The 24,637-nt window shown below is 52.8% G+C and overlaps 1 protein-coding gene across 3 annotated transcripts; it reads right to left on the bottom strand.

Moving 5' to 3' along the window:
• Nucleotides 1-665: 665 nt before the first annotated feature.
• Nucleotides 666-23,625, bottom strand: ARHGAP19 (Rho GTPase activating protein 19). 3 transcript variants are annotated; one of them, XM_040563615.1, is made up of 13 exons: nucleotides 23,534-23,595; nucleotides 21,233-21,402; nucleotides 13,719-13,984; nucleotides 9,516-9,596; nucleotides 8,969-9,178; nucleotides 8,031-8,257; nucleotides 7,392-7,478; nucleotides 6,403-6,468; nucleotides 5,489-5,677; nucleotides 4,706-4,804; nucleotides 4,007-4,099; nucleotides 3,461-3,529; nucleotides 666-3,312 (listed from the first exon to the last, which is right to left on the bottom strand). In XM_040563615.1, the coding sequence occupies exons 3-13, from the start codon at nucleotides 13,801-13,803 to the stop codon at nucleotides 3,256-3,258; spliced, it is 1,263 nt and encodes a 420-aa protein (XP_040419549.1). In that variant the 5' UTR covers nucleotides 13,804-13,984; nucleotides 21,233-21,402; nucleotides 23,534-23,595; the 3' UTR covers nucleotides 666-3,255. The 3 variants fall into 3 exon arrangements, with proteins under 3 accessions (XP_040419549.1, XP_040419547.1, XP_040419548.1); XM_040563613.1 differs by lacking the exon at nucleotides 21,233-21,402 and having other exon boundaries at nucleotides 23,534-23,625; XM_040563614.1 differs by lacking the exons at nucleotides 21,233-21,402; nucleotides 23,534-23,595 and adding an exon at nucleotides 16,338-16,453.
• Nucleotides 23,626-24,637: the final 1,012 nt, after the last annotated feature.

Raw genomic sequence — 24,637 nt, 5'->3', positions numbered from 1 at the left:
TGGGACACGCCAGTCCCTCGCCACCCAAGCGCAGCCCCAGAGGAGAGCACGCTGTGCTCGAAGCTCACCCTGCAGGAAGGCAGCACTGCTTTCAAACGTACCGCGCCGCTCGCTTCTCCTGCTTCATTTTCAATTGCATGGCGAGGATGTTAATGAGTGTCTGAGCCACGGCAGGCAAGCCCAGGGCATTTCAAATGTGGAAGAACTTCACAGAGAAATAATCTGCATAAAAATCTGAGACACCATTATTAAGAAGGAAGCAAAAATGCAAGCAGAAACCATCCTCCCTCAGCAGCCAAGAAAGGAAGGGTTCTACAGAGAAAAATGTATTCATTTGATCCATTATTTATATAAAGTGCTCTTTGTAAACCTGATTTCCCATCACCCTGCATGACAGCAGGGGGGAAGACAGGAAAGGAAGAGGCCCATCTTTCAACCTCCGGGGAGGACAGTCTGCCCGGGCACCCTGCATCGTGCTCAGATCCCGCGTGGGGAACAAACACCAGTGCCATGGGAGGACAGAGCTGCAGGCAGGCGGCGTCTCTGCACTCCAGGGACAGCAGCACTGGGGTTTCTGAGCAGACATTTCCTTCCTTTTGAAGGCGGATGCACCGCCAGGTCCTCACGGTCCCAGTGAAACTGCTTAAGCCACTCAACAAAACCATTAAAAATAAAAGCATTTAATATGGGGTTTTCACATGAACACACTGAAAGGCAGCAGTCTGAAACGGTACGTACACAGCATATATAAATAAGAACAAAGATTAAAAATACTTCGGAAACAATAGACTCTGGGAACAGTTAGTGGCTGCTCTGGGAGGAAGCATCCTTGTGAGGCATCATGGCACAGGGCAGACAAATGAGGCACATCCCAGACACGACTAAACCCCCCTGGTTGTGAAGCAGTGCGAGCAGTGGGGCTGCTACAACCAAGGCTCGAGGCCAGGGCCCTGCCAGCCACCGCCATGCTCAGCACGGGCTAAAGGCAGGGCACCGACCCCAGGACCTTCAGTTCTGAGCCTCCCTGGGGACTGCCCTGTCTGGAGACTGCGCCCACCCCTTTGCAAGGGAAGGCATCCAAGACAGGCAGAAGGCTTGGCTGGTGCACCAACGATACTTTTTCTTAGGGCTAAGCAAGTTTCAGCTGTGCCAGAAGCCAGCAGTCTCTGAGCTGGAGCTAACGGTAAGGGGCGACACGAGAGGAGAGCTACTTCCCTCTCGTCTGTACAGGAGCAGTGTATTTAGCACGAGGGGCCAGATTGCCTTGCCAAGCCAACGTCCACACAGATACAAATACGCCCAAGTATGCCAGGGACAAGGGGGAGAGGAGGGATGGGATGAACAAAAGCTTCACCCCACGATTGCCTTTACAGTCTCTGCTAACAGAGCTCTGCTGGGGGCCGCAGGAGCAGGGCTTTGGCTTAGCCAAACACACCATGCCCTTCGGAGAGGAGCACAAAGTCTAAGCCTCTGGAGGGAATGATTACAGACGCATCCGAACAGCACATACGGCTACCATAGCAAACAGCCTCTGCCTTTCCTGACAGCATCCTCGCCTGCCCAGTCCCTGAGGAACCAGAGCTCTTTCTTTGCTGTGACAGAGGCTCCTAACACCAGCAACTCACAACTCCCACATCTACGGTCCCACTAACCCCTACGTTTTCAAGGCAGCTCCTCCACTCCGGGGTCAGGCACCCCCGATAAAACACCAGGAACATCCCTCTGGACATTGCAGCATGAGGCACGTGGCTTTGTAGCTCTTCAAAACAAATAAAAATCCGAGTACAAACCCATGAATAACTCCAGCTAAGCTGCTCAGGGCTCCAACAGCCCCTTCTGACAGCTCTAGCCAGTCAGACTGAACTCCCTGCTCGCATCCCGATATTCACACCTCCTGCCACCAGTTGTCTGGGAGAGCGGTCAAGGACAGAGCTCTAACTCCTGCCGGCTGCTGGTTCTTAAAGATTAGAAGACAATTATAATTGGATTCCAAAGATTATTTGCTTCACCAAGAAGGGCTGAGAAGCATTTAGATGGTTCCCTGACTGATTAAATCTTTATTTCACAGCAGTGACCCTGTGTGTCTCCTCCCAGAGAGCTTGCAGACAGGTACTTGGCAGGATTGGCTTACTGGAGCACTCCAGCTTAACACCACAGCTGACACTGGCCAGCTGTGATGGGGGGGTTACCCTGAATCTAGATGGTTTCATCTCATTTCTGCAGCTCAGGGCAAAAAGCCCAACCTGGCTCCAGCCCTTTCTCCCCGCTTAATGACTAATCAGCCGGGCACCTGACCAGCCATCCAAACGTCTGGAGCCAAAGCCTTTGGCACCATTTGCAGCAGATCACAAACGGCTGGAGCCCTCCCACACCTCTCACGCTGCAGCTATGCTGTGCAGACAGCCACCGGACTGCCTGCCACAGCCACCCCAGCATCCAGAGGCTGCGCTGCCCTGCCCCTGACAGCTTCTGCCAGCCTCCTGCCCCCAGGAATAAGCCCTGCTCCTCTTAGCCTCCCTGGGGAACACGAAGCAGAGCCACTCGTTGCTCAGCGGGCAGGGCCAGCAGCAGCGTGGCACTGCAGAAACACGAAGGCAGTGAGCAAGGGCTGCCTCCAGCCCAATCTGAAAGAGCGATGAGAAAGGGGCTTTCCCCAGGCCCCACCTGAAGTGATGGCACCCGGAGCCTCTCCTCTTCCACCAGGCCCCTCCTGTGCTCGGTACCATTTGTGTGCTCCAGCCCTGCAGGGACAAGGCCAGAGGGACCCCGCAGGAAGCAGAGATCCCAGGAAGCACAGAGGGCATGGCTCCAAAGAGGCACGGTTAACTGTCAGGATGCGGGTAAAGGTTGGAGTGCACCGCTCACACTGCTAACAGAGGGAAAGAAGCAAAACCAAGCCGATGTGTTAAACACCCAGAGCAGAAAGAGCAAAGAATACAGTCTAGCAACATTGCAGAGAAAGCTGGGAGTAAAACAGGGCCCCACAACGCACAGGGCTCCCCTTGTAAGCAGCTCTTCCCAGAGCCGGTAGGTCAGACATGCTGCACAGGTTTTGGTTAGATAGTGGTTTGCCCCATAGTAGAACGAAATATAATTTATGTACAGAACGAAACAAGTCCCTGCAATCTTTGCCAAGGTCCGGTTTCACGGGTGCTGGAGTGTTGGTAAGGGCTGCAGGCTCCCCGCTCAGTGCAGCACAGTATTCACAGCTTGCGAGGCCGGGCACTCCCCACCCGTGCGTCGGTGCGAAGCCATTCAGAGGGACGAGGAGTCCTTGGAAAGCAGGTGGGCTCGCATGCGCCTACAGGAGTCCTGGAGCAAAGAATTACAGCAACTGAATGCCTGAGACACAGAACACCGTGCAGGAAGAAGGGGACACACTATTATCCCCCTCAGGAGGACAGCCCAGCAGGCCAGGTTCTTTCCTCACAGGGAAAACGTGTGCATTTGTCTCTCTCACCTCTTTCCGGCCCTCCAAAGATTTCAGTTTTGCTTGGGACGTGTGAGCTGGAGATCCACATTTCTGTAACTGGACGAGATAGGGGGATAGGAGCAGAGAGAGGAAATGAAGTGGCATCCACAGCATTCTCTGGGAGCTACCTGTACCACCAGAGAGCAGCTGCCACCCAAATCTACTCTTGGCTTGTCTGGCCCAGGGGACAGCCCTATGCACAGGCAGCAGGCTGTGTGCAACTTGTGAGGGAGGATGTGAGGAGTAAGTGGGCATAAGGCAATGTCCCAGAGCAGGAGTGCAGATAAACCCAGAGGGACAGCCCTGGACTGGAGGCCCAGAGCTGCCACCCATGCCCCGGTGGTGCCCTCATTAGCCCTGCACTGCTCTCCTCACAGCAGCTTCCTAAGGCCTTATCTGATCACATTGAAGAAACTTGGAAACCTTGTCTTGAACAGAGAACAGTGAGCAGCCCCCCAGGATCAGTCAGATGGGTGCCCAAGTTGCATCCAAACTCCCTTCCACAACTTGAGCAGTGCCGGGAGCAGCTCTTACCAGGTGGATGTTCTCTTTGCTGGCTCGTTTGGGCTCCGGTGTGGTGTCCCTGCTCTTCCTCTCCACAATAACTGGGGTTCCCAAAACCTTCCGCTGCCGTAAGAAGAGAGGGCCGTTGGCTAGTGCTTAGAGTGCAGAGAGGAAAAGAAAGGGAAGGAACAGGATGCATTGCTGATAAGCAGCTGGATGCTGGGAAAGAAAACAGGAAGCCAGGCTGGAACAAAGACTGCAAAGCAGAACCACTTGAAACACCATGCCACCAGGCTGAGCCTGCCTGATCCTAGAGAGTTTGGGAGCTGACAGAAGAGCTGGCCAGGAGCCCAGTTTGTCAGAAGCAGGTACATGCTGCTGCAGGGCAGCCTACAGTGTGCTCACACCTATGCTAACAAGCTAGACTACATGACCAGCTCCCTGTCAGTCCTCATCTCATCTCAGAAAGCAACCAAACTCTCAGAAAGATGCACAGTTCCTACCGCCAAGCGTTTCAGCAGAGCATCTCTTAGGTGATTAAGCTTTATACTAGCAAGGCTTATTCTCACCATGCTGCCTTTTCTGTCCCCAGTGGATCCGTGTTCTCTAGCAGCCAATACTTTGAACAGTCCCTACCTTTGAGGGCATCATTCAAGCCAGGGCAAGGCAAAAGCAGAGAGCAACATCAGAAACTCACAGCAGAAAGCAGGGCTCAGAGGCTGCCTTTACCTTAATGAGGCCGCTGAAGGAGCGCGAGCGGGTACGTCGTGGTGCTGGGGGTGTGGCCGCTTCGGAGCCAGGAGTGAGAGCTGAAGGATGCTTATTAAACTAGGAGGAAACACGAGGGCAGTATGTTAGCACGGTTACTGTCAGTTAAACCAGCCCCTTGCTGCTGCATGCTGCCCTCTGGCTAAACCTCTGCCTGGCTTTTCCACACCCCAAAATGGAGGAGCAGTTCATAGGTGCTGGGAGAAGAAAAAGGAAGGTTACACCTCCCACACAGGACTACAAGGAGCCTGGGTGCAAGCTGCTTTATGCTCGCTACCAGGTTAGCTGTTGAAGCAAAAAGAAGCTGGAGGCTAGCAGCCAGGACAGGAGCTGGCCATGTCACCCAGTCTCTGTGGAGCAGCAGGTTGGCTGGGAATGCTCACCTGAAACCAGTTTGTCCCACTCTCTGCAAGCAAGAGAGGAAGGAACTTTTCCCTTCCCAAGGCAGGAAGCTCATTAAGGCCATGATCAGGACTGGGGAACTGCTGGCTGGCCCATCCGTGGCTCAAAATACAGCTCACAGCACAACGCGGTGCAGGAAGCTCCACTGTCAGCCACATCCAGGATAGTCTTCCTCCTCCCCTGCCTTCGTACCGGTCATACTGCCTCTTACACAGCCCGGAGTCCCATCTCCCCAGCCTGCCCAGGACTAGGAGCAGCTCTTGAGCAGGCCCTACTTTCAGCCCTACACACAGAATTGTGCTGACAAGCACACCCCAAAGAGATCTTTCCTCCCCATGCTACCTGCCGAATGAGCTTTTTCTTCTTTGCAGAGTCAGGCATATTGTGGACATGGCGAAAGAGCTCCCTCAGAGCCGCCTCCGTGCGCTGCTGGGTCTCCTCCTGATGGCAGGAGTCCAGTCGGCTTCGCTTCTGAGACCTGAGGGGCTGCAGCTCCTTGGAGCCAGGAGATGTGAGCAAATCCAGGTCATCCTGGGAAAGAGGAGACAGCAGTCGCTTGCCATGCTTTAATCCAAGTGAGCCACCCATCTGAGTCAGGCTGGGGAGAGTCTCGTGAGCTGCCTCACCCCAGTGAATGCACAGGGCTGTGTTTTCCCTACCCCTCTGCAGCAGCACTGCACCAGCAGGCCCCGTGCCAGGAAGAGGTGACAGCAATACAAAGGTGACCCCATTGCTTCTTCCCTCCCTTCCTGGATGCCAGCTGCAGAAGCCCTTCCAGGCCTGAGAAGAGTCAGTGCAGCTCCTTGTGACACCTTTTCCCTCTCCTGCAGCTACGAGGGAGAGAAGCATTTGCTGGAGAGGCGCAGCCAAACCTCGTCCCAGTGGCAGCAGGTAGCCTTTATCCCAGCCCCTCTACCGAGCAGCCTGGCCATGGCAGCAGATGCATCTGTCTGGAAGGCAGAACCCCGTGAAGGAGCAGGTGCTGCATGTACTGGGCACGGGGAGCAGGTTTGCTGCTAAAGAGGTGCTGGTAGCTTTCCCCGCGCTTTTGATTAACAGATGCTCCAACTCTGCCCAATTTCCCTAATGCAGTTGCCTGCACTGCCACACCATATGGTTCCCTCAGTCCTGTTCTCTAACAGATCCCCTTTCACGACTTGGTTTGTTTTCAGTCTCTTTCACTCACAAAGACCCCTTCGTAGCACCACAGCCTTTGCCCTTTCATGCAGGGCAGGCACCACAGCTGCTGGCCTTACCTTCGACGTGTGGGCTCTGGATCCCAGGTAGTGCAGCCTGGCACACTCCCGGATGTACGCTGGGGCCTGTGACCACGAGCAGAGAAAATACCATATGTATGTTTAGTGTGCTGGGCCCTGGGGCAAAGGCAGCCCCACAAAGAGCTGCTCTGCAACCACACCACGCAAGCACTCTGCTGCTTAGGGCAAACAAGGCAATGGGTTTTCATATCCTCCGTGGAGTCCCTGCTCAGTTTCCCTTTGATACATGCAGCCAACACAAGAGGAAAACAGAATAAGAGCTGGGTTCTACAGAAGCTTTGTCCAAGCAGTTCCCCCAGCTCTGAGCTGGACAAAGAGGGCAGAAAGAAAGCTTTCTATGGGAAGTCTCTTTGCAGAGGGTAGATACCTACAGTGACCAGGAAGTCAGAAGACTGTTGCAGAAACATTTCCAACATTTCCTTGGAGAAACCCACAGGCAGCCCCACGTTCCTGTCCTACCACAGCATCCCACTCTGAGCTAGACAGAGATGCCCAAGACTGCAGACTGTGCCTGTAACAGCAACAGGTTGACTGCCACTCGCAGAGAAGTCCACAACGAAATGACCCTTTGTATTAGGGATGCAGCTCTTGGCAGCACTCATCCAGGACAAGCCCCTTCAGTTTCCCTCCCCTCTTCAAAGGGAGCCTGGTCACCAACTGCCCCAAGGAGACAGGCTTCCCAGGCAAGAAGCAGGTGCTGGGTGTCCAGCAGAGGGTGGTATTACACTGCACCGTGCTCCTGACCTGCCAAGGCACAAAGGCCACCTCTGAGCTGGCTGCCTTCTCCTGGGCTGCACGCCCAGCAAAGGCTTCCTCTCACTAAAGGAACAGCTTCTTGCAGGAATCCTGCTCTCACTTCAGAAGAGAGCACCCAGAATATACCCAGACAGATCCCAGGTGGCAGGGGTAAGGGCCATTCCGTCTCATGCAGAAGGTGCATGGAGAGCAAGACCCCAAAGCACACTTACCTTGAAGAGTTTCTGTGAGTGTTTGATCATGAAGGTCACTCCATTGTTTAGCTTTGTGATATTCTCTTGCAGGTCATTTGCTGTCACCTGGCAAGGGGACACAAAGGCACAGCTGTTAGAAGGAAAGTAGGAACTGTCTCTGCTGCTGCCCCTGTTGATTCTGGGGTACAGACACAGACGATGTCTCAGCAGGAGGTGTGCAGGCAGGGCTCAGAACACACCAGTGAGCAGAGCTCAGAGAGCCAACACTGCTCTGAGATGAAAGCTGACCCAAGACCTTGGCCACCCAGACAATTCTGGGGCCACACAGTTCACCCACAGCACAAGCAACCTTGCAGAGAGACATCTGCAAGGTTTGTGCAGAGCTGTTACTCGTAAAAGCAGGTTTGTGATGTGCTTTAAGTTTTACTGAAAAAAATACAGAGCAACAATTGCAAAATGAAAGCTACGGTGGGTCTGGACTGAACACTAGGACCGAGTCCTGTCAGACAGCACCACCTCACCATCCCAGCCTCCAACCCTCACACCACTGATTGTATCAGCACAACCTGCCCGTCTTGGTTCCTCCCCTGTAGGCCTGACAAGCCTCTGCTTTCTACCTTGCAAGATCGCACCAACAGATACCGAGGCACTGCTCACATTTCTGGGCCACAGGATATGAGGCGCGAACATGAGGGCAAGATTGTGGGCAGACATCTTGTTCTTGTCCTGCTTCTTGGCGGTCTGGTAGAGCAAATCCAGCAGCAGTTTGAGTAAGCTGCGGTTGGGTGCAGGAAGGATCAAGAAGAGCAGCTGGAGGGCTTCAATTTGGCGCTCTTTGTCCGGAGTGCTGGTCTTATTTCCCTTCTCATCAAACAGCGTCAAGTCTGCCAAATCACAGGGCTGAACATGAAGGACATGCAATTCCCCCTCCGACAACAGGCTTGTTGCAACCAGTTACCCTTCCCTCTTCACATGCGGATCTCCTTTGAACTCCTGCACAGCTCTTCGCCCTTTGTATCCCTCCCCAGCTCCCAAACCCCCCACCTGACGTCTCAATCTCCCACAGAACACCACAGTCGCTAAGAGTTTTGGTGGGTTGAAGGCAAGATGGAGGTTGTTCACGTAAAGTAGAATCACAGAATATCCTGATTTGGAAAGGACCACAAGGATCATTGAGTCCAGCTCCTGGGTCCACATACAACCACCCAAAATCAAGGTAGTTCAGCAACGGTCATTAAGTACATGCTCAGTTATTAAGTTATATTAACCATTAAGTAATAATGGTTTTTAAGTACTCCTCAGTTCAGGAGACCCCAGGCTTTAAATAGATGGAGACCCAGGTAACCCATGCAGGCTCTTCTCTTGAAGGCATCTTATGCTGGAGAGAGAAGACTGGGCTAGGCAGGCCTGGTCTGATTCCTTAGGGTGTTCAGCTCCAGTCTTTCCACCATTAGGTGGAGATGGCAGGAAGATTCCTTCTTAGGGTTTGCATTTCAGGATCTCCCACAGCCTAGCATGCAGCTCTTGATCACTACCAGTTTCCTAGCAGGCTGGCTCCATCCCCTCTGCTCATCACTCTTCTGTTGGTCACTCACCTGCAATTTTGAGGTGGGCATGGAAGTGCTTGTGTGTCAGCAGGGGCTCTGGTAATTCACCCAGGAACATCTTAAGCAGGGTGGCCACATCGTTGGAATGAAATTCCCCAGAGTCCAGGTCGATATCTGTACCACTGTTCAGAGCATCCTTTAGCATCTGTTGCCTGATGCTGTTGCCTGGCACCCGAAACAAACCTTCTGCTCGTAGATCTGTTCAACAGAGGGGAGCAAAAAAAGCTACCAGTTATTCAGAGACTGATTTCCATCTTCTTACTATACCAGTTCTCTTTCCAGAGCTTGACAGCAAACCTCGGTGATCTGCATTAAGAGCCACGACTTCAGGCTGACTCCCATAAGCAAAAAGAGTACGTGCAGAAGGTGAAATAAATCAGCTTATTTGCTAGGCAATTCTGGGGAACAGCCATCTAGTCCTGCCCACAACTCCTGCTGCTGGAGAACTCAGAGCTTTCCACCCTGCCTGCACCAGAGACCTGAGGTGGGCCAGATACCCCTTGGGATAGGAAGAGAGCGAGACAGAAGCACTTACTTTTGTGCAGATACTCAATTAACTGGGAGACCTGCGCGATGCCTTCTTCTGTCAGCGGTGAGCCGAACACCACCCCTTTCTCTGCGGAAGAAAAGATAAGATGTTCAAGCAGCACAGAGCACAGCAGTCACAGATGGTTGGTCCCCACAGAACAGGATCTCAGCATGCAAAGACCACTGCCCCAAAATACTAAGGGTGAAGGTCACAAGGACCCGCCCCCCAGATGTTATTTCACAAGCACTCCCAAATAAGTCACTTCATCTCACCGTGCTGTACTTACAAGAGCTTCATCATCCTGCTTCTTACCTCAGCTTAATTACAGTTTTTATCAGCTAAGGCAAACATTCTCTAGCTCCTGAAAAGAAAACAACACCAGAACAGATGCTTCAGTTTTAAAGGGCATATCATCCGCAAGCCTGGACCCTATGGAAGCAGCAGCGTGGGAAGTGTAAGTGTGACAGCCTGGACTGCCCAGGTGCCTGATGCATTGGCATACTCCACACCTGGGAAGCAAAGTCCAGCTGAATCCTCACTGTGACTTGTCATGGAGCGGAGCAGAGAACTATGAGACTACGGGAGAGGGGAACAGGCACTAGTGGGGAGAGCAGGCATGATCCAGAGGGCTCATGCTGGCCTCCTTTACAGGGATGGGTAATCCCCAGAATTCCTAAATCTGGTGAATCTTTTCATCATCAGCTGCCCCAAGTAAAGTGCAAAGTATCAGAGGGATGAGCAAGGAAGAACTAGAAAAAAAGGAGAGTAGCAAAGCAATGAGCTGGGCCCTGCTCCATAAGGAGCACCAACAGCTTCTCTTACTCCCCAGGTTTGCTGGAGCGGGTACAGATCAGGCATGAGCTGGCACAGATCAGCTCCACAACTCCAGTAGTGGCAGGCTCCAGCCCCAAAGGAAGAGAAAAGCAACTGAGCTGAAAGGAAGGAGACTTGCATGGGAGGAAACATTAGATGAGAAGCACGTTTAAGTGAAAGGTACTTGAACTAGTGCAGAAAACTGTTCTGTCCAGAGGGGGACTCCCAGGTGAGTGTTTATCAAGCAGGACAGTTTTTTCTAACAAATGGAGTCTTGCTGGTGAAAGGCTTTTTCCACCAGATGGTGGAAACAGCCAGCACGCTCTGTCCCTCTGAAAGCTGAGGTAACTCCTACAGGCTTCACCAGGAGCAACCACAGCCCTGCGCACCACTCCTTCCCTCCCCTGCACAACGGCTTTGGCTGCAGGCAGCCAAAGAGCTGCACAGAACACACCGCACGTGCTGACTGGCACTGAGAACTTGACCCAGGTACACAGCTGGTTTGTCCTGCCCTCACACTTCGGCTTCAAAGAGCCTGCAGATTAAAGAAAAGAATGTTCCTCCCTCCTCCACGGCCAGACTGGCAGCACTGGCCACTTCCAAGGGCTGGCTGGGCGTTTGCACGCAGCTTTCTGTGGCTGAGAATTTTCCTACTTGTAGTTGCAACTGATAGGCAAGCTATCCGAGCAGTGCGTCGGCTGGCCTGACAGAAGTTCTCCCCCCACCAGCTTTGCCTTGTTTTTTTTTTTTTTCCTCATAGCACATTGTGATTTGACTAGCCTTTGGTCTGCTGTACTACAGATCTTACTGTTCTGTGGTGTTGATGTTCACAGCATGTGGGAAAGACCTGGTTAACACTGTGCACTTCTCGAGCAGCCTTCCTGTACGACTAAATTTATTCTGCCTAAAGAATGTTCCACTTTCTTCCAGGACTTCTGAAATACATGGTAAGTCACCAGGAACTCCAGCCTCCCGTTAAATCAAGAACTTTCTGACCTCCCTCTGATAAAGCACAAGCTCCAGTCTTCCAGGAGAAAGGACAATGTGACCTCTTGATCCACACGTAAGATTTGAAAGGCTTGAGTGCAGAGGGAGAGAACAGTTGGCAAAAGGTTCTTGTCCTTGAAGAAAACTAAACTCATTAGACATTCAACAGATAGGATCAATAGTGGCCAGGAAGAGGAGAGGAAAATACATCTTCTTGAGACATGCCTGACGGATTCGATTTACTTTTGAAGTCAGAAGCTGATATCTGAATGAGAATTTGATTCTCAAAGAAACTTGAAAGAAGCGTCTGGAGAATGGATGCTGAGTTACAAAGGCTTAGATGTTATGGCACGACTGCTTCTGAAACTAAGCAGCAGCATGAGATTGAGTTTCCTGATGCCCAAAGAAGTCGTATTTGCAGTTTGATCAGCTCTGAGCAGTATGGTCCTTGGCCTCTGGCTTTGAAGAAATAAAACCTGTTTGTTCTAGCTGGTCTATAACACAAAGGAAAACAAATGATAGCTCGAAGATGAAACACACAGTACACGAAATTGATTTTCTCCGTAGGCACAAACTCCCTTTTTCTCCGAGTTTGGCCAAGGAGTTCACAGACAGTGCTTGTCAATGGAGGGAGACACTGCCATTGCAGCCTGGGAGCACAGCCAGCAGACTTGGAAACATCTGCTAGCCGTAGCTGCAGTGACACATGGCCAGGGAATGGTCTGAGTGGGGAAAGGCACAGCTCTTGGGGGGAGAGGGCGAGCAGGAGGTGTCAGGTCTGAAAGTCGGCAACAGCAGTGCTCCAGCAGAGTACAGATAATTAAAAAAAAGCTAGAGAAGGCTCACAAACCCCTGCTAGAAGGTTTTGACAAGAACAGGGAAGTTTTCTTACGCACTAAGAAAACCCTCTCAACTCAGGTACTCGCTTGCTCCTGTTCGCCAAATAACAAGTGTCTGAACGTCAGGTGTCTGGCACGGAGGCAGGAGCGACACAGGTACGAGCACAGTCTAACCGCAGTTTGGGGGCAGCGTGAAGACCTGTTATTATGGAGCAGCAAGGTAAATCATGGCCATACTCACTAATTCTCGGCTAAGTATGCTAAAGTACTTGATTTACAATACTAGATTTTCCCCTGCAGTGCTGTCCAGCCCAGGGTGAGTGCTCCCACTGGGTGCAGGGCAGACGTCAGCACCAGAAAATTCAGCCTGAGCACTGGAGCTGCAGGGCTTGTCCTTATAAAACAAGATGGAGGCACAGGTTTGGTAGAAGCAAACACTTAGAGAAACTATACGAAGGACAAAAAAAAAAGACAAAGGAGGCCATACTCAGACACACTGGAACCTCCCTTCTCAGAGGTGCTCACAATAGAGGAACTGCTCAAAGGAATTAGAAATGTCCAACCCCAGGCTGCCAGCATTTGAAGGCAGCTACCCACAGCTTCTCTGCCAGCAGGCAGCTGGTCTAGCTAGTAAACCACGGCAGACAGAAGGATGTGAGAGGTGCCCAGATGGAGGTAGTTTGTCTAGATGAGAGAGGTTTCACTGAACTTACAAGGAGAACCAGCATCCCCTCGGAGCGTGGGTGGAGGTGGGAGAAGGCACACATACACCTAGAACAGCCTGTAAGATGTAACAAAACCAAGCAGTAATGCGAGCCAGCGAACAGGAGAGGATCCAAACACAGCTGTGCTGCTCAAAGGCGAAGCTCAGACTTCTGAGGAGGGGGCTGAGGCTACTGTTTTGTGACTCCAGAAGAAAACTGGAGCTGAGTGCTTGCCTCAGAAGCATGATCTCCCAAGGCTGAACCTGGGCTTGAGCAGAGCCAGGCAGCAGAGCTTTGCCACTGACCGCTGGGACTGGGACGTGGATCAGAGCTGCACTGGCATTTGGAGAGGCTCTTACCTGTTTTATAGATTTGAGCTGAACAGAAAAGACCTTCAAGACAGCTTTTACAGCAACTGAAGGAGACAGCAAGCACCAAGTGAAGTCAGTGGCCTGGAAAACCTGGGCATTACCGTTCTTCGCAGAACTTGATGTTCTCAACCTTTATTAATACTCCATCACTTATGAAGAAAGCTAACGAGCTAAGGAAAACAGAGCATGGACTACCACAGACCAAGTCAAGCATGCTGCATGCAGAGACAAAGCCACCTTGGCATGCACTGGAAGAACTTGCAGTTTGTTCAGACACACCTCTCCAGCTCTGCGCCATCCAGACCAGGAGCATGCACACAGCCACGTCTCTGTGGTTTGTGCTGGAATCCCCCGAGATCACCACCAACGGTATCAGGCATTCAACACGAGCTCAGAAGAACAGCTCTATGCTGGAAGGTATGTAAACTACGGGTGACGGAGGATGACTGTCAGCAACACCCTGAAGGTAGGCACCAGACGTCATGCCATACTCACCTTTGCGTTTCAAAGACATCAAGGAACGAAAGAATCCAGAAGCTGTGCTGTTTGCCCCAGGCAGTTTTGGGTCTTCCTCTCCCATCAGCTGGGCCAGCTCTGCCCCAGGCAGGTCGATGAGCCTGGTAATGTTGCTGACAACCAGCTCTGTGAACACCTCTGGTTTTTCATGGCGCAGCTTTTCCACGAAGAAGTCGGGATTGAAGATGATGGGCTGGCCGCGGAGGGAGGAGTCATTGCAAATGACAAGATTGCAGATGGCATCACTAGAAAAAAAAAGAGAAGGAGAAAAAAAATAAAGCAACTCCTCGTCACTTTTACAGCCAGCTGGTCTGCCCCAGAGGAGGCATCTGCTGACACAGGAGCTACCAGTCTATACCGACAGCGCTGTCTGTCTTTGGTGAGTGTTCAGCACCGTGCGCTTACGTTTCCCTTTGGAAAAAAAACATTTCTGGCCTGTTTGCACAACGCAGCCCATGCCTAGCACTCCACGGTGTGATGGTAAAATATGCAGCACACGACAACGCCCAACCAAAGAAACTGTCACTGCATCCACATCCTCCTAGCTCAGGCAGCAATGACATCCAACATTTTACATCAACTTACCACTCCCGGTCATAAATAAGTTTGGTTCTGTCTCCTTTCCTCCCAGAAATTCACTCCCAGTGGCCTGAAAGTCTAAATCCCAACCTAAATACTTTCATGGCCAGCTTACACTCAGCAGTTCCCATTGCCGTTCCAACGTCACTACCTTTCTACCGACAAATAGGAAGTCGCCATGCCCTGGGACTCTGTTTTTAGGACCATGATTTTGTCACAGCACTGGCTCATAGCATTGCTGGGGATCCAGGTGACAAGCTGCCAACAAGGTGACACCCTCCATTCAGATACACACTGATCAGTCCCCCCGAGCCTCCTCTTCTCCAGGCTGAGCAGGGCCAGCTCCCTCAGCCCTTTCCCACGGGGGATGCTCCCGTCCCTTAACCGTTTTAGCAGCCCTTCACTGAACTCACTCCAGGAGCTCCAAGTCTCTCTTGCCTCTTCCTCAGGCTGTTTTTTCTCTGACCTCCCAATTCCCTACTGACACCCACCTTCTCCAGCTTGAAAGCTTTTCACGTGGCGTGAGAAAAGGGATGCATCCGAGACACTGCCCTACTGAGGGTTATCTGTAACAGGAACTTAGCCCTAGCAGAGGTTAGGCAAATCACATTTCCCATGTCTAAAAATAAAGTTATCAAAGAGATCCCGGTTTAATCAGCACTCTTCACCATGCTCACGCTGAACTTAGCCCGATTTCCGTCTACCTCTAGGTCTTTCATTACCATCTTCCCACCACTGTCTCAAAGGCTCGCACACTTCTGAAGTCAGGCCCAGAGGCTAGCGCCTCCCTTGCTTCTCCTCTCCCTCTTTTACTTAAAAGTGAGGACTCATGTCGTTAATCCCCAGTCACAAGCTCCTGCCACGATGCCATACATTGCTGCAAAGCGCTGCCCTGTCCCCGCGAGTCGGTGTGCTGGGAGGAGGCTGCCCACCGCCCGGCTCGCACACACCGCCTGCTTTCACTCGCTGACGTTCCCAGCCCCACCAGCCCCATGCCACCCGAGGTCTCCCCGTGCCAAGCGCGCTCCCCCGGCAGGCACAGCACCCTGCCCCTGCTGGGGATGGATGGAGCCCGCGGCACGGAGCTCTGACCGCAGCCGGGCGGCCGTGCTCGCTTCCACACCTGAGCAGAACGGCTATCTGCGTAAATTTGACCCAAAAGACCATCTCGGTGCGATTCCCAGGGTGCGTGATCGGAATAAGAGAAGAAAAGCCGGGCTCTGGCTCCGCAGGGAGAAAGAAACTCTCTGAAATCACAGGACACCAGGCGCCCAGCAACACTTGCACCGTGAGAATCCCCACAAATCCCTCTCCCCTTCTCACTGCTCCCCGTGGATGTCTGAGGCTCCTTCAGGAGGACGGAGAGGGGGAAGGTCTGCGAGGCAGACCGCACGGCAGGCTGCCAGGCCAGCCAAAATTTCTGAGAGCTCCGAACGGTTCCCAGCTGCACTGCTCGGAGCGGCCTCGGGAGCGTGCTGCCGACTCCAACTGGGGGCCACATTTTCCCGAGTACCTCCCAGCGCGTTTTTCAGCACTTTGTTCGACGCAATAAATTGAGACCGAAAAGGCAACAGCCCGATCCCCGCTGCCAAAAAGCGGCCGGCGATCAATCCGATCATACTCGCATTTCATCGCACAGGGCTACGACACAGGAGCAGTGCCGGCCCTGAGCCCCTCGACACCTCCTCCCGTGGCACTGCAGCCCCTGAGAAGGGTTAACAGCGAGTGTCTAGGCCCAGTGACCCCGCCGGCAATGATCCGTGCGCCGGTATTCACCCGCTCGCAGTTTTGTTTCCCCACAGAGAAGATATGCAAATACTCTGCAGCGGTTACATCGAGCAGCACGGATGATCTGCGCCCTCCGACAATCAGACACCTAGATTCGGAGAAAGGAAATTAAACAATTTCGTCAGCTAGAACTGACTGACGGGGCTCCTCTGCACAGCCGGCGTTCGAGCTGCACGAAGTTTAGCGACATTTAATGCGAGAAAAAGAAATAGAGAAAAGTAAATTTCTTACATGAGTGCTGAGAGCTTTTGGAGAGGCATTAGGAAGCAGAGACAGGGGAAAGAACTTGCTCCTTGTTTGCAGCAACAAAAGAAACCTGCCTGTCCCAGCACAGCCTATGCAAATCCCACGCATGCTACGAGACACAAGGGCGCATTATTGGGGCTGAAAGGCCCCCTTGGCACACACTGGGCATCAGCCTTCACGCAGAGACAAAACAGAAAAGAAAAGCTGGACAAATTGATTCATGTCTCTTGCCAAAGGCTGCGTAGCTGGAGTTTAACGGCAAATAACTCCTACATGGAAACCAGGGCTCTGAATCAGGACCGGCGTGGCATTAAGTGCTCTCCACCTGTATCTAAGAGGGGTCCACAAAACAGCCCCAAACCCACCCCGTGTTTGCCATGAGGAAAGCCAGGCAAACGCGTTCCCAGCAGCATCCAAGCACAACCGGTGTCGCGGCGCCAGCAGGACAAGAATGAAGTCCCCTAACCGCACAACCCCGTGCCCAGGAGCCTTGCTCGAGACGCTCTCAGGCGGTGCCTTTGACACTTTTAGATCATTTCAAAGACTACGCGTAGTCTGCGAGCTGGGAACGGCCCTGTCCCTTGCCGTGTGCCACAATGGCTGTGCCACCACGTGCCGTTCTCCCACTCCCACTCCGCCCGCCGCAGCCGGGACCAGCCTCGCGCGCCCTTGTTGTGGCACTCCGACCAGCCACTTCGTGCCGAAAGGTCACTTTAGTGGCGGCTCTTCCTCGCGCGGCAAATTTGCCTTTGTACCGTTATTGCTAATCAAAATGGAAATGCGGAGCACACCCCCGTTTCCGAGCAAGGATAAAGCCCCCACTGGCTTCCCGCACAATAACCCTGCCAATCCTCGATGCTGCGCACACCACAACCTTCAGAGAGAGCCATGTGCCCCATCTGCTGTTTTCACGTTAAAAAAGGAAGATGGATGTACTCTGCCTACACTCAGTTTATGTAACGGCAGCGAAGGGGAGACAAACATTTATTCAGGGAGGTTTTTCGCTAATTTTTTTTCTTTGCTTGCAATTAGAGATGTATTTTTATATGCTGTGAGCTCAGATCGCTTTCCGACACGTCGAAAGGCAAAATAAAGGGCTAAATAGCTTCCTCCCTGATCCCATGAATAAAGTCAAATCCCAATGAATAACAAAACCTTGTACTAATAGGGTTGTGATTAAGACAGCAGATTAAAAAAAATGGGCCCTATATTGTGCCGAGATTCTTGCCATTCCCGCATCTTTCTGGAGCGAAGCCTGTGATCCCGGCCAAGCCACAAAGAAAGCTGTCTGTCACACCCGGCGTTCTTCCTTCAGGCATGACAGCCCCATCATTTCATGGGGAGTGGATGGTGCAGGAGGTCAAAATCATGATGGATCAATTAATCCCTAAGGTAACTAGCGCCGATCCGGGGAAATGTCTCGGAAACGAGGACAAAAATGAGGTTTTAAGTGGCAAAACCTGGTGATTGAACCTGTGGGTAGGAGCTTTGCAAGCAGGCAAATTAGCTCGTGTGGAAGCAAGCTTGCATTCAGCTAGGTGAGACCTGCTGTTTTAGCAGCTTTCACGGAGTTGTGTTTTTTTTTATTTGTTCTAACTCCGTGCATGTGAAGGCAGAAACAGATTCAAGCAGCATGAAATAGAGCATAAAGAGAACGCGAGCCAAGAAAGGGAGGGAAGGGGTACCTCTGGGGCAAGGCGTTAGCCGTGTTTGCCTAGCTGGGGAAGAGCTGGAAGCTGCTGATGTACCTAATTCAGTGGCAAAAGCATCTCCAGTGCCATTTTGTGCGCCTCAGACGTTGTCGCTAAAAAGCTAATACCTCCGTCACACCACAGCAGACGAGTCTCACCACAGAGGAGTAACAGGATTAAAGAGCTTTTGAAAATAAGGCAGATAATGGAAGAAAATCTCCCTGTATAATAACAAAACCTTTGGACTGAGAAACAGGCAGGCTACCACCGAGCAGCGAGCGCGGAGCGATAAGCAGCCGCTGCCAGGGAGCACGAGACGCGAGAGATTCTTCGCCTGGCTAAGCACAAAGGGAGACGGGATGGATGCGCTCAGGCTCACGTTTCCCCGGGGAGGGAGAAGGAGCATCGCTCCCCGCGCCGTGCCGGAGTAAGGAATCAATTAATGAGGCTGTCTGAAGGCCGTGTTCCGGAGCCAGATAGGAGCCAGCCCAGATTCTGCGACGAGATGAAAGAACCGGAGTGGAATTATGTGAAATCGTTTTAAGAACAAAAGGAAGAGAAGACAAATTATTTCCTAGATTAAAAAAAAAAAAAAAAAGAAAAAGATTTAAAAGAGCTGTAATGGGAACGAACTGCAGGGACATCAGAAGTGACTCCACGGTTAAGGGTGTTTTGAGACTTGTACTTCAGGCTGACATTCTTGCAGGGCAGCGTAACAAAGATCACATTCAGCCCTCCGATTCAGCACAGCAACTCTTCCCGGGGTGACCGATTTTCCTCCGAGAAATGTCAAGAAAAACATGCCACAATTTTTGCCTAGGGTTGTGCTCGTAAGGTCCGTGAGGGCGAAGTCCCTTTGTGATGAGCACAGAGTGCGCAGCGCAGCGGGTGCCAAGCCTTGACCGCTGTTTCTAGACTTAATCCAAGCGAGCCATAATGGAAAACACTGCCTTTTTTAATTGTTGCTTTGCTTTCTTCACCTCCGAACAGCTAACACGGAGCGAATCAGCCTTTTGGCTATGGGAATCAGATAATAATATACAATTTAAACAGCAGGGAAGCGGGGAACAAAGCTGCTATTATGCGACAGCAGCCTGTGCTGGACAACCTGGAACTAATGCGACACTCGGCCATCTTTTGGACGGCGGATAAATTGGCTATCCGGATCCCTGCTACAGCCCATGAATTCAAATCCTGCCCCAGCAAAGGCCTCAAAGCAGGCCTCGGCAACATCAGCTGCACATCTGTGATGCGAACCTGGAGGCAGGCAGACCTATCTGGGAAGATAAAAGGGCTGGGGGGGGTTGCCTTGGGCTGGGGTGCCTTGGAACAAGCTGAGAGTGCAACGTGTTACGAGCATCGAGCAAGACTGCAGCAGCAAGACAGCTCTGTGCATGGGAAGCGTCGGGAAATTGACATTTCAGCGTGATTTTCTCCAAGTTTGACCTCAGCGAATTCTTTTACGGTATTTTGCAGAAAGTCCGCAGGAATACTGTGAGGGGGCCGAAGCAGTACTTCAATCAGCCGCCAGCACAACACCAGAGCACCCGGATGCCTTCTGGTACTACAAGGAGACAAACTAAAAGGGGAAGACAAACTAAAAGGCACCCCAGAGGAGCTGCAGGCTCACCACGGCGCTCCTCACCCAGCCTCCATCCCAGCGGGTGATCCCGCGGTGTGCCCAGGGCTCCGCAGACACGCCGAAACCCCGCCAGGAGCTCTGTGATTTTACATGAAGGATTTGCAAGTTGGTGTGTCTGCCTTAACGTAGTCTAACAGCTTTAAATAAATAACAACCCCGATCTTCATGACTTCCCATGCGGTACGAAGTTTGTAAATGTCTTTATTTTAATGTAAACCCCTCCAGGAAGCAGCTCGAAAAGAGCAGCCTTAGATCCAATCACGATTGCACCGAAGCCAGCACCAAAACTGAACCTTTTCAGATGGCAGCAGCTGCCTCTCCTCATTACTGCTCCATTCACTTTTATCACTGTGGCATTGGGAACCTCAGTCACAGCTGGGGACTCCGCTGTGCTCCGTGCTGTACAAACACAGAACAAAGGCAATACCCCGTCTTCAGAGGGCTGATAGCTAAATCTGAAATGAATGCTGGAGGGACAGAAAAGAGGAGGAATCCCAAGAGGAGAGGCAGTACGATCAGTCAGCATGACTGATAACTGAACTCCGCCAGCTTTTTTGTAGACACTATTAAAAAGGAGGGCGAGGAAGGACAGGGAAAATAATCAGGTCACACTGCAGACATTTAGAGAAAACCCAGCTTGTGCACGGGGGCAGCGTGGGGCTGCGCACAAAGGAGCGGGTCCGAGACACATCATGCAGGGCGATGGGACGTGGGGAGCGAGCCCAGGCCGGGAGCTGCCAGCGAGGCAGCCTGAGAAAGCCCTGCAGCCCCTTCCCATCGCCCAGAAGCATCCTGCCCGCCTTGGAGAAGGTCGCAAAGTCCTGGGGCTGGGTGACAGCCTGGCACAGGCAGCGGGTGCCGTCACCAAAGGGTGAACGCCAGCCAGGTAGGTCCGCCTGCCACGGTACGTACCCACGTATACTGCAGATGCTGCTCTTTGGAAGAGCTGAAATTAGCTTGATTGTTCCTTTAAAGCCTCCACCATTTAAATTGCACAAATTTATTTAAAAAAAAAAAAAAAGGTTAAGTTCCTTTGATACACTTTAAAACACCCATGACCACTGACAGCTCCCACTTCAGGTGGGAAGGGTTTGTATAAACAGAAACCGGTGTAGTTTTCTCTGTATAGCTATACCCATGACACAACGATGCATCTTTTTTGTTGTTTACTTTTCCTAACATGCCATATGCTTTGGGAACACCGTACCGTAGACCTGAGTTTTTCCGTAGACCACTTGGCACCACGGGGGATCTGCCAGGGCTGCTGCCTCCCACGTCCAGCACAGGGGAGCGCATCAAATCCCTTCCCACCAGAAAGCCCCCGCAGACACCACGGAGCAGGGCAGAGGCCACGTCCCACGTTCCAGATGTGTAAACTCTCACAGGCTGGAGCGGCGACGAGGCACCCCTGGACGCGTGCCAGCCCTCCGGTAAGCCGGTGACATCTGGTCGGGGCTGCCGAGGCACACAGATAAGCAGGCGAGGCGGCCGCGGAGCGGCGCAGCACGCGGTGCCAGCGGCAGAGCCGCGCCAATTAACCAACTCACCAAGCTGAGCAGAGCGGGGGCCTTCCAGGGGGGATTTGGGGCAGGCTAGGATGTCAAAAGCTGGAACGTCGCGCGCAGCCCGCTCCTCGACAGCTCACGGGGCCGCAGGAATGCCCGTGTGGAAGCCCCAAGGCGTAACGCCGCGTTTCAGCATCCTGTCTGAACTCCAGCTAAAACAAAAAGGGAAACTAATGCCGGCTCCCCTGAGAACGCGCTGCCTCTGAAAAATCAGAGCTGCCACGCTACCGCTCGAGAAGAAAGGATGTTTTTGGATGGACTCCAAATTATTAGAGATTTATAGGCCAAAAGCAAACATATTAAAAGTTTTTGTTAGCCATCTGGCAGGCAATTATTTAAGCAGCTTATCGCATTCCCCGCTATCTGCAGCTTCTGAAAAAAAAAAAATTACGAGGGAACTCGAGATAGCCTTATGGCAGTTACCTAGCACAGAGGTGAGAAAGGCCAAGAGCCAGGGAGCGAGGCTGCTGCGCCGTGGGGGAAGATGTGCAAGGGCCCCGTTGGATCTGAGAAGTGCGAGGAGAGGCTGGGACCCAGCAGACGTCTGTGCGCCCACGGCCTCAGCACTGACCAGGCTCTACACCACAATCCAGCCTAGAGGGACGGTGTTTCCAAGAGGAACGTGACTTCAGTGCAGTCACTAAGCACAAGCCACCGTTCCCATCCTGCCGTCTCCTTCCCGTCTGTCTGTGCCTCTTGTGAAACCACCACACGCTGCAGACCGTTGCCCTTTGGGACAAGGGATTCGGTTTCCCCAGCGCAGCATCCAGGCTGAACCGAGCGCCCAGGCACCTTTAAACAGCGCTAGTGAAGCCCAGTGACATTTCCATATGCATGTGAATGCGCGCACAGCGCCCAGGCGATGACTAGGCTGGCAAGGAGACCCAGACGCTGCTTTGGGATATGTGGGCAAGCCACTCTCCCCCTTCAGACAAACACACAATCAACTGAAGCGCAGCAGAACAAGGATCCCGTTGTCCAAGCCCATCCCAGGCCCTGGATGGGAACAGGAGGGGGTGTTACATGCAAACATACAAAAATACTGCAAAGGCAATGCAGCCTTGTGTCGGGATGTATGGCTATGAGGGCTGGGCAGAGTCGGGGATTAAATGCAATTCTGAGCCTCAACAATTTTAGCGAGGGCTGTGGGGAAGGGAACGTTTGAATAAGCTCGTCCCTGCTCCAGGCTGTCTTTGGATGAAAGCAGCCATGTGTTCGCACTTGGCTTTAACAGCCAAACCAGCCGTTTTTCCTGTGACTCTCAGCAAGTCGCTTTGACTTTTTACCATTAGGTCATGCTTACAGCGAACATATTCCTATTTGCAATAGGACATAGATGGCAATTGTCTCCCCTTTCAGTGCCTATTTACGACGTGAGCTGTTGTCGTCCAGCTGTTCTGTGACACTACCAAGAGGCCTTTTCCCAGGACACCCTGCCTTCCAGGCCCGGGGCTGGAAACCTTCCCACTCACGCCACCCCTGCCACATCAGGTGGGCGACACGAGCACTGCATCGAACCTTAGATGTACTCACTGAACCTTAAATGTACTCGTTGAACCTTAAATGTATTTCACAGAAGGGCCGAGGTCGGAAGGGACCTCTGAAGGCCATCTAGCCATGCCGAGCAGGATCACCTAGAGCATGTTGTGCAGGACGGCACGCAGGCGGGTTTTGGGAATCTCCAGAGGAGACCCCAAAAACCTCTCTGGGCAACCCAGTGCTCTGCCACCTCCCAGTAAGAAGCGTTTGTATGGTTTATATGGAGCCGGAGCCTCCTGGGCTTCCGTTTGTGCCTGCCGCCTCCCATCCTGTCGCTGGGCGCTGCTGAAAAGAGACCGGACGCATCCTCTTGATGCTTTAGATACTGACACGTGTGGGCCTAGACACTTCTACGTGCACCTAGACACCTGTATCCTGTAAACCCGTTAGACATTTACACGCGCCGATGAGCTCTGCCCTCCGCCTTCCCTTTAGCAGAGGGACGTTTGTCCTTTTGAGGCCAGGCGCCGTGTCACGCTGCGGTTATCGCCCCGTTAGGAGGAGCCGGGCAGAGGCTGCAGACAGGCCGACGGACGGACGGACGGACGGACAACCGAGCGGCTCCGACCGCCTCCGGTGGCACCGGGCACGGGCACCACCTCGCGTCTCCCGTCCGTGCCAGCTACCACCCGCCCTTCCCTCAGGACGAGAGGAAACGGGGACCAAAAAATAAAAACACACAAAACGGGGGGAATAAAAACGAAAACCAGCGGCCGCGCTGCTCCCCCCCCCGCCCGCTCCTACCTGCGGCCGCCCCGCCCGCCGGCTGCCGGCGCTCCCGCCGCCATTTCAGCTCATACCTGCCGCCCCGCCTCCCCATTGGCCCGCCGCGCCACCCGCGGGTCCGCCCCCCTCCTCGCTCCCGCCTCGCCATTGGCTGCGGCCGGAGGCGCCCCGCCGCCATTGGTCGGTTCGAACGAGCACCGGGCGAACGAACGCGCGCGACGGGGCAACGGGTACCCGCCCCCCCCGCGCGGGGCACGCTGGGAGTTGTAGGCGGGAGGGTGGTGAGGGGGGCGAGGAGGCCGAGGGCCGTTTTGCCTGTGGCTGAGCATCCCTTGTGGCTGGGCTGGCACGGAGAGCCCACACGGCTCCAGGCAGGGGAGAGGAGGCTGGGAGCTGCCTGCAAGGCCGGCACCTGCGAGCCGCCTGGGGCTCTGTGCAGAGCTGTGGAGGTCCTTGTGTCGCTAGCATTCAGTATCCACACACCTGACACCCCAAGTTCTATCATTCAGTAGAAAAATGCACATTGCTGCCCTTTTAAGGGAACTTTTAAAATGTGGTTTACAAGTAACGGGTGCAGCCCGAGGACCTGCCCGAGCCTGCAGAGACAACGAAGTGCTGCAGGAAGTATGACTTGCACCATAAACCCCAGCTCATGTCTCTGCACGAATTTTTTTTAATCTTTGATCGCCATCAAGGAGAAATATGATGAGAAACAACGGACAAGCACTCTTCTTTTTTCCTTTCTGCATGGAAGCACCTGCCTTGCCCCTAGCCTGAGTCCACGTTCCCCTGCACATTTGCTATACACGGGTTTGCACACAGCTTTCAGGTAGCAACTAAAAGAAAGAAAAAAAGACTTTTTAGAAACAGTAAGTGAAAGTGTAGATCAGAGTGCTGAGGGGACTGGAAATTAATCTGACAGTTTTTTTTTTAATTGACTAGATTTCTGCTGGAGTGGTCCCTTGGCATCTTAAACCTCCACACTTAATTATCTCACTGCCGATCATTTTAGCATAAACACCACATTCCTCTTATGCTACTGCCCCCAGGAGGGTTTCTCCCGTCCCTGCACCTTGGTGTGTGCCAAATCTTGACTGCAGAGGCCCCGGTGTGCCAGCAAGG

Source organism: Cygnus olor, chromosome 7 (assembly GCF_009769625.2).
Source record: "Cygnus olor isolate bCygOlo1 chromosome 7, bCygOlo1.pri.v2, whole genome shotgun sequence".
Taxonomy (NCBI): domain Eukaryota; kingdom Metazoa; phylum Chordata; class Aves; order Anseriformes; family Anatidae; genus Cygnus; species Cygnus olor.
The sequence above is the reverse complement of the archived record's forward strand: the minus strand, read 5'-3'. Positions and strand labels throughout refer to the sequence as shown.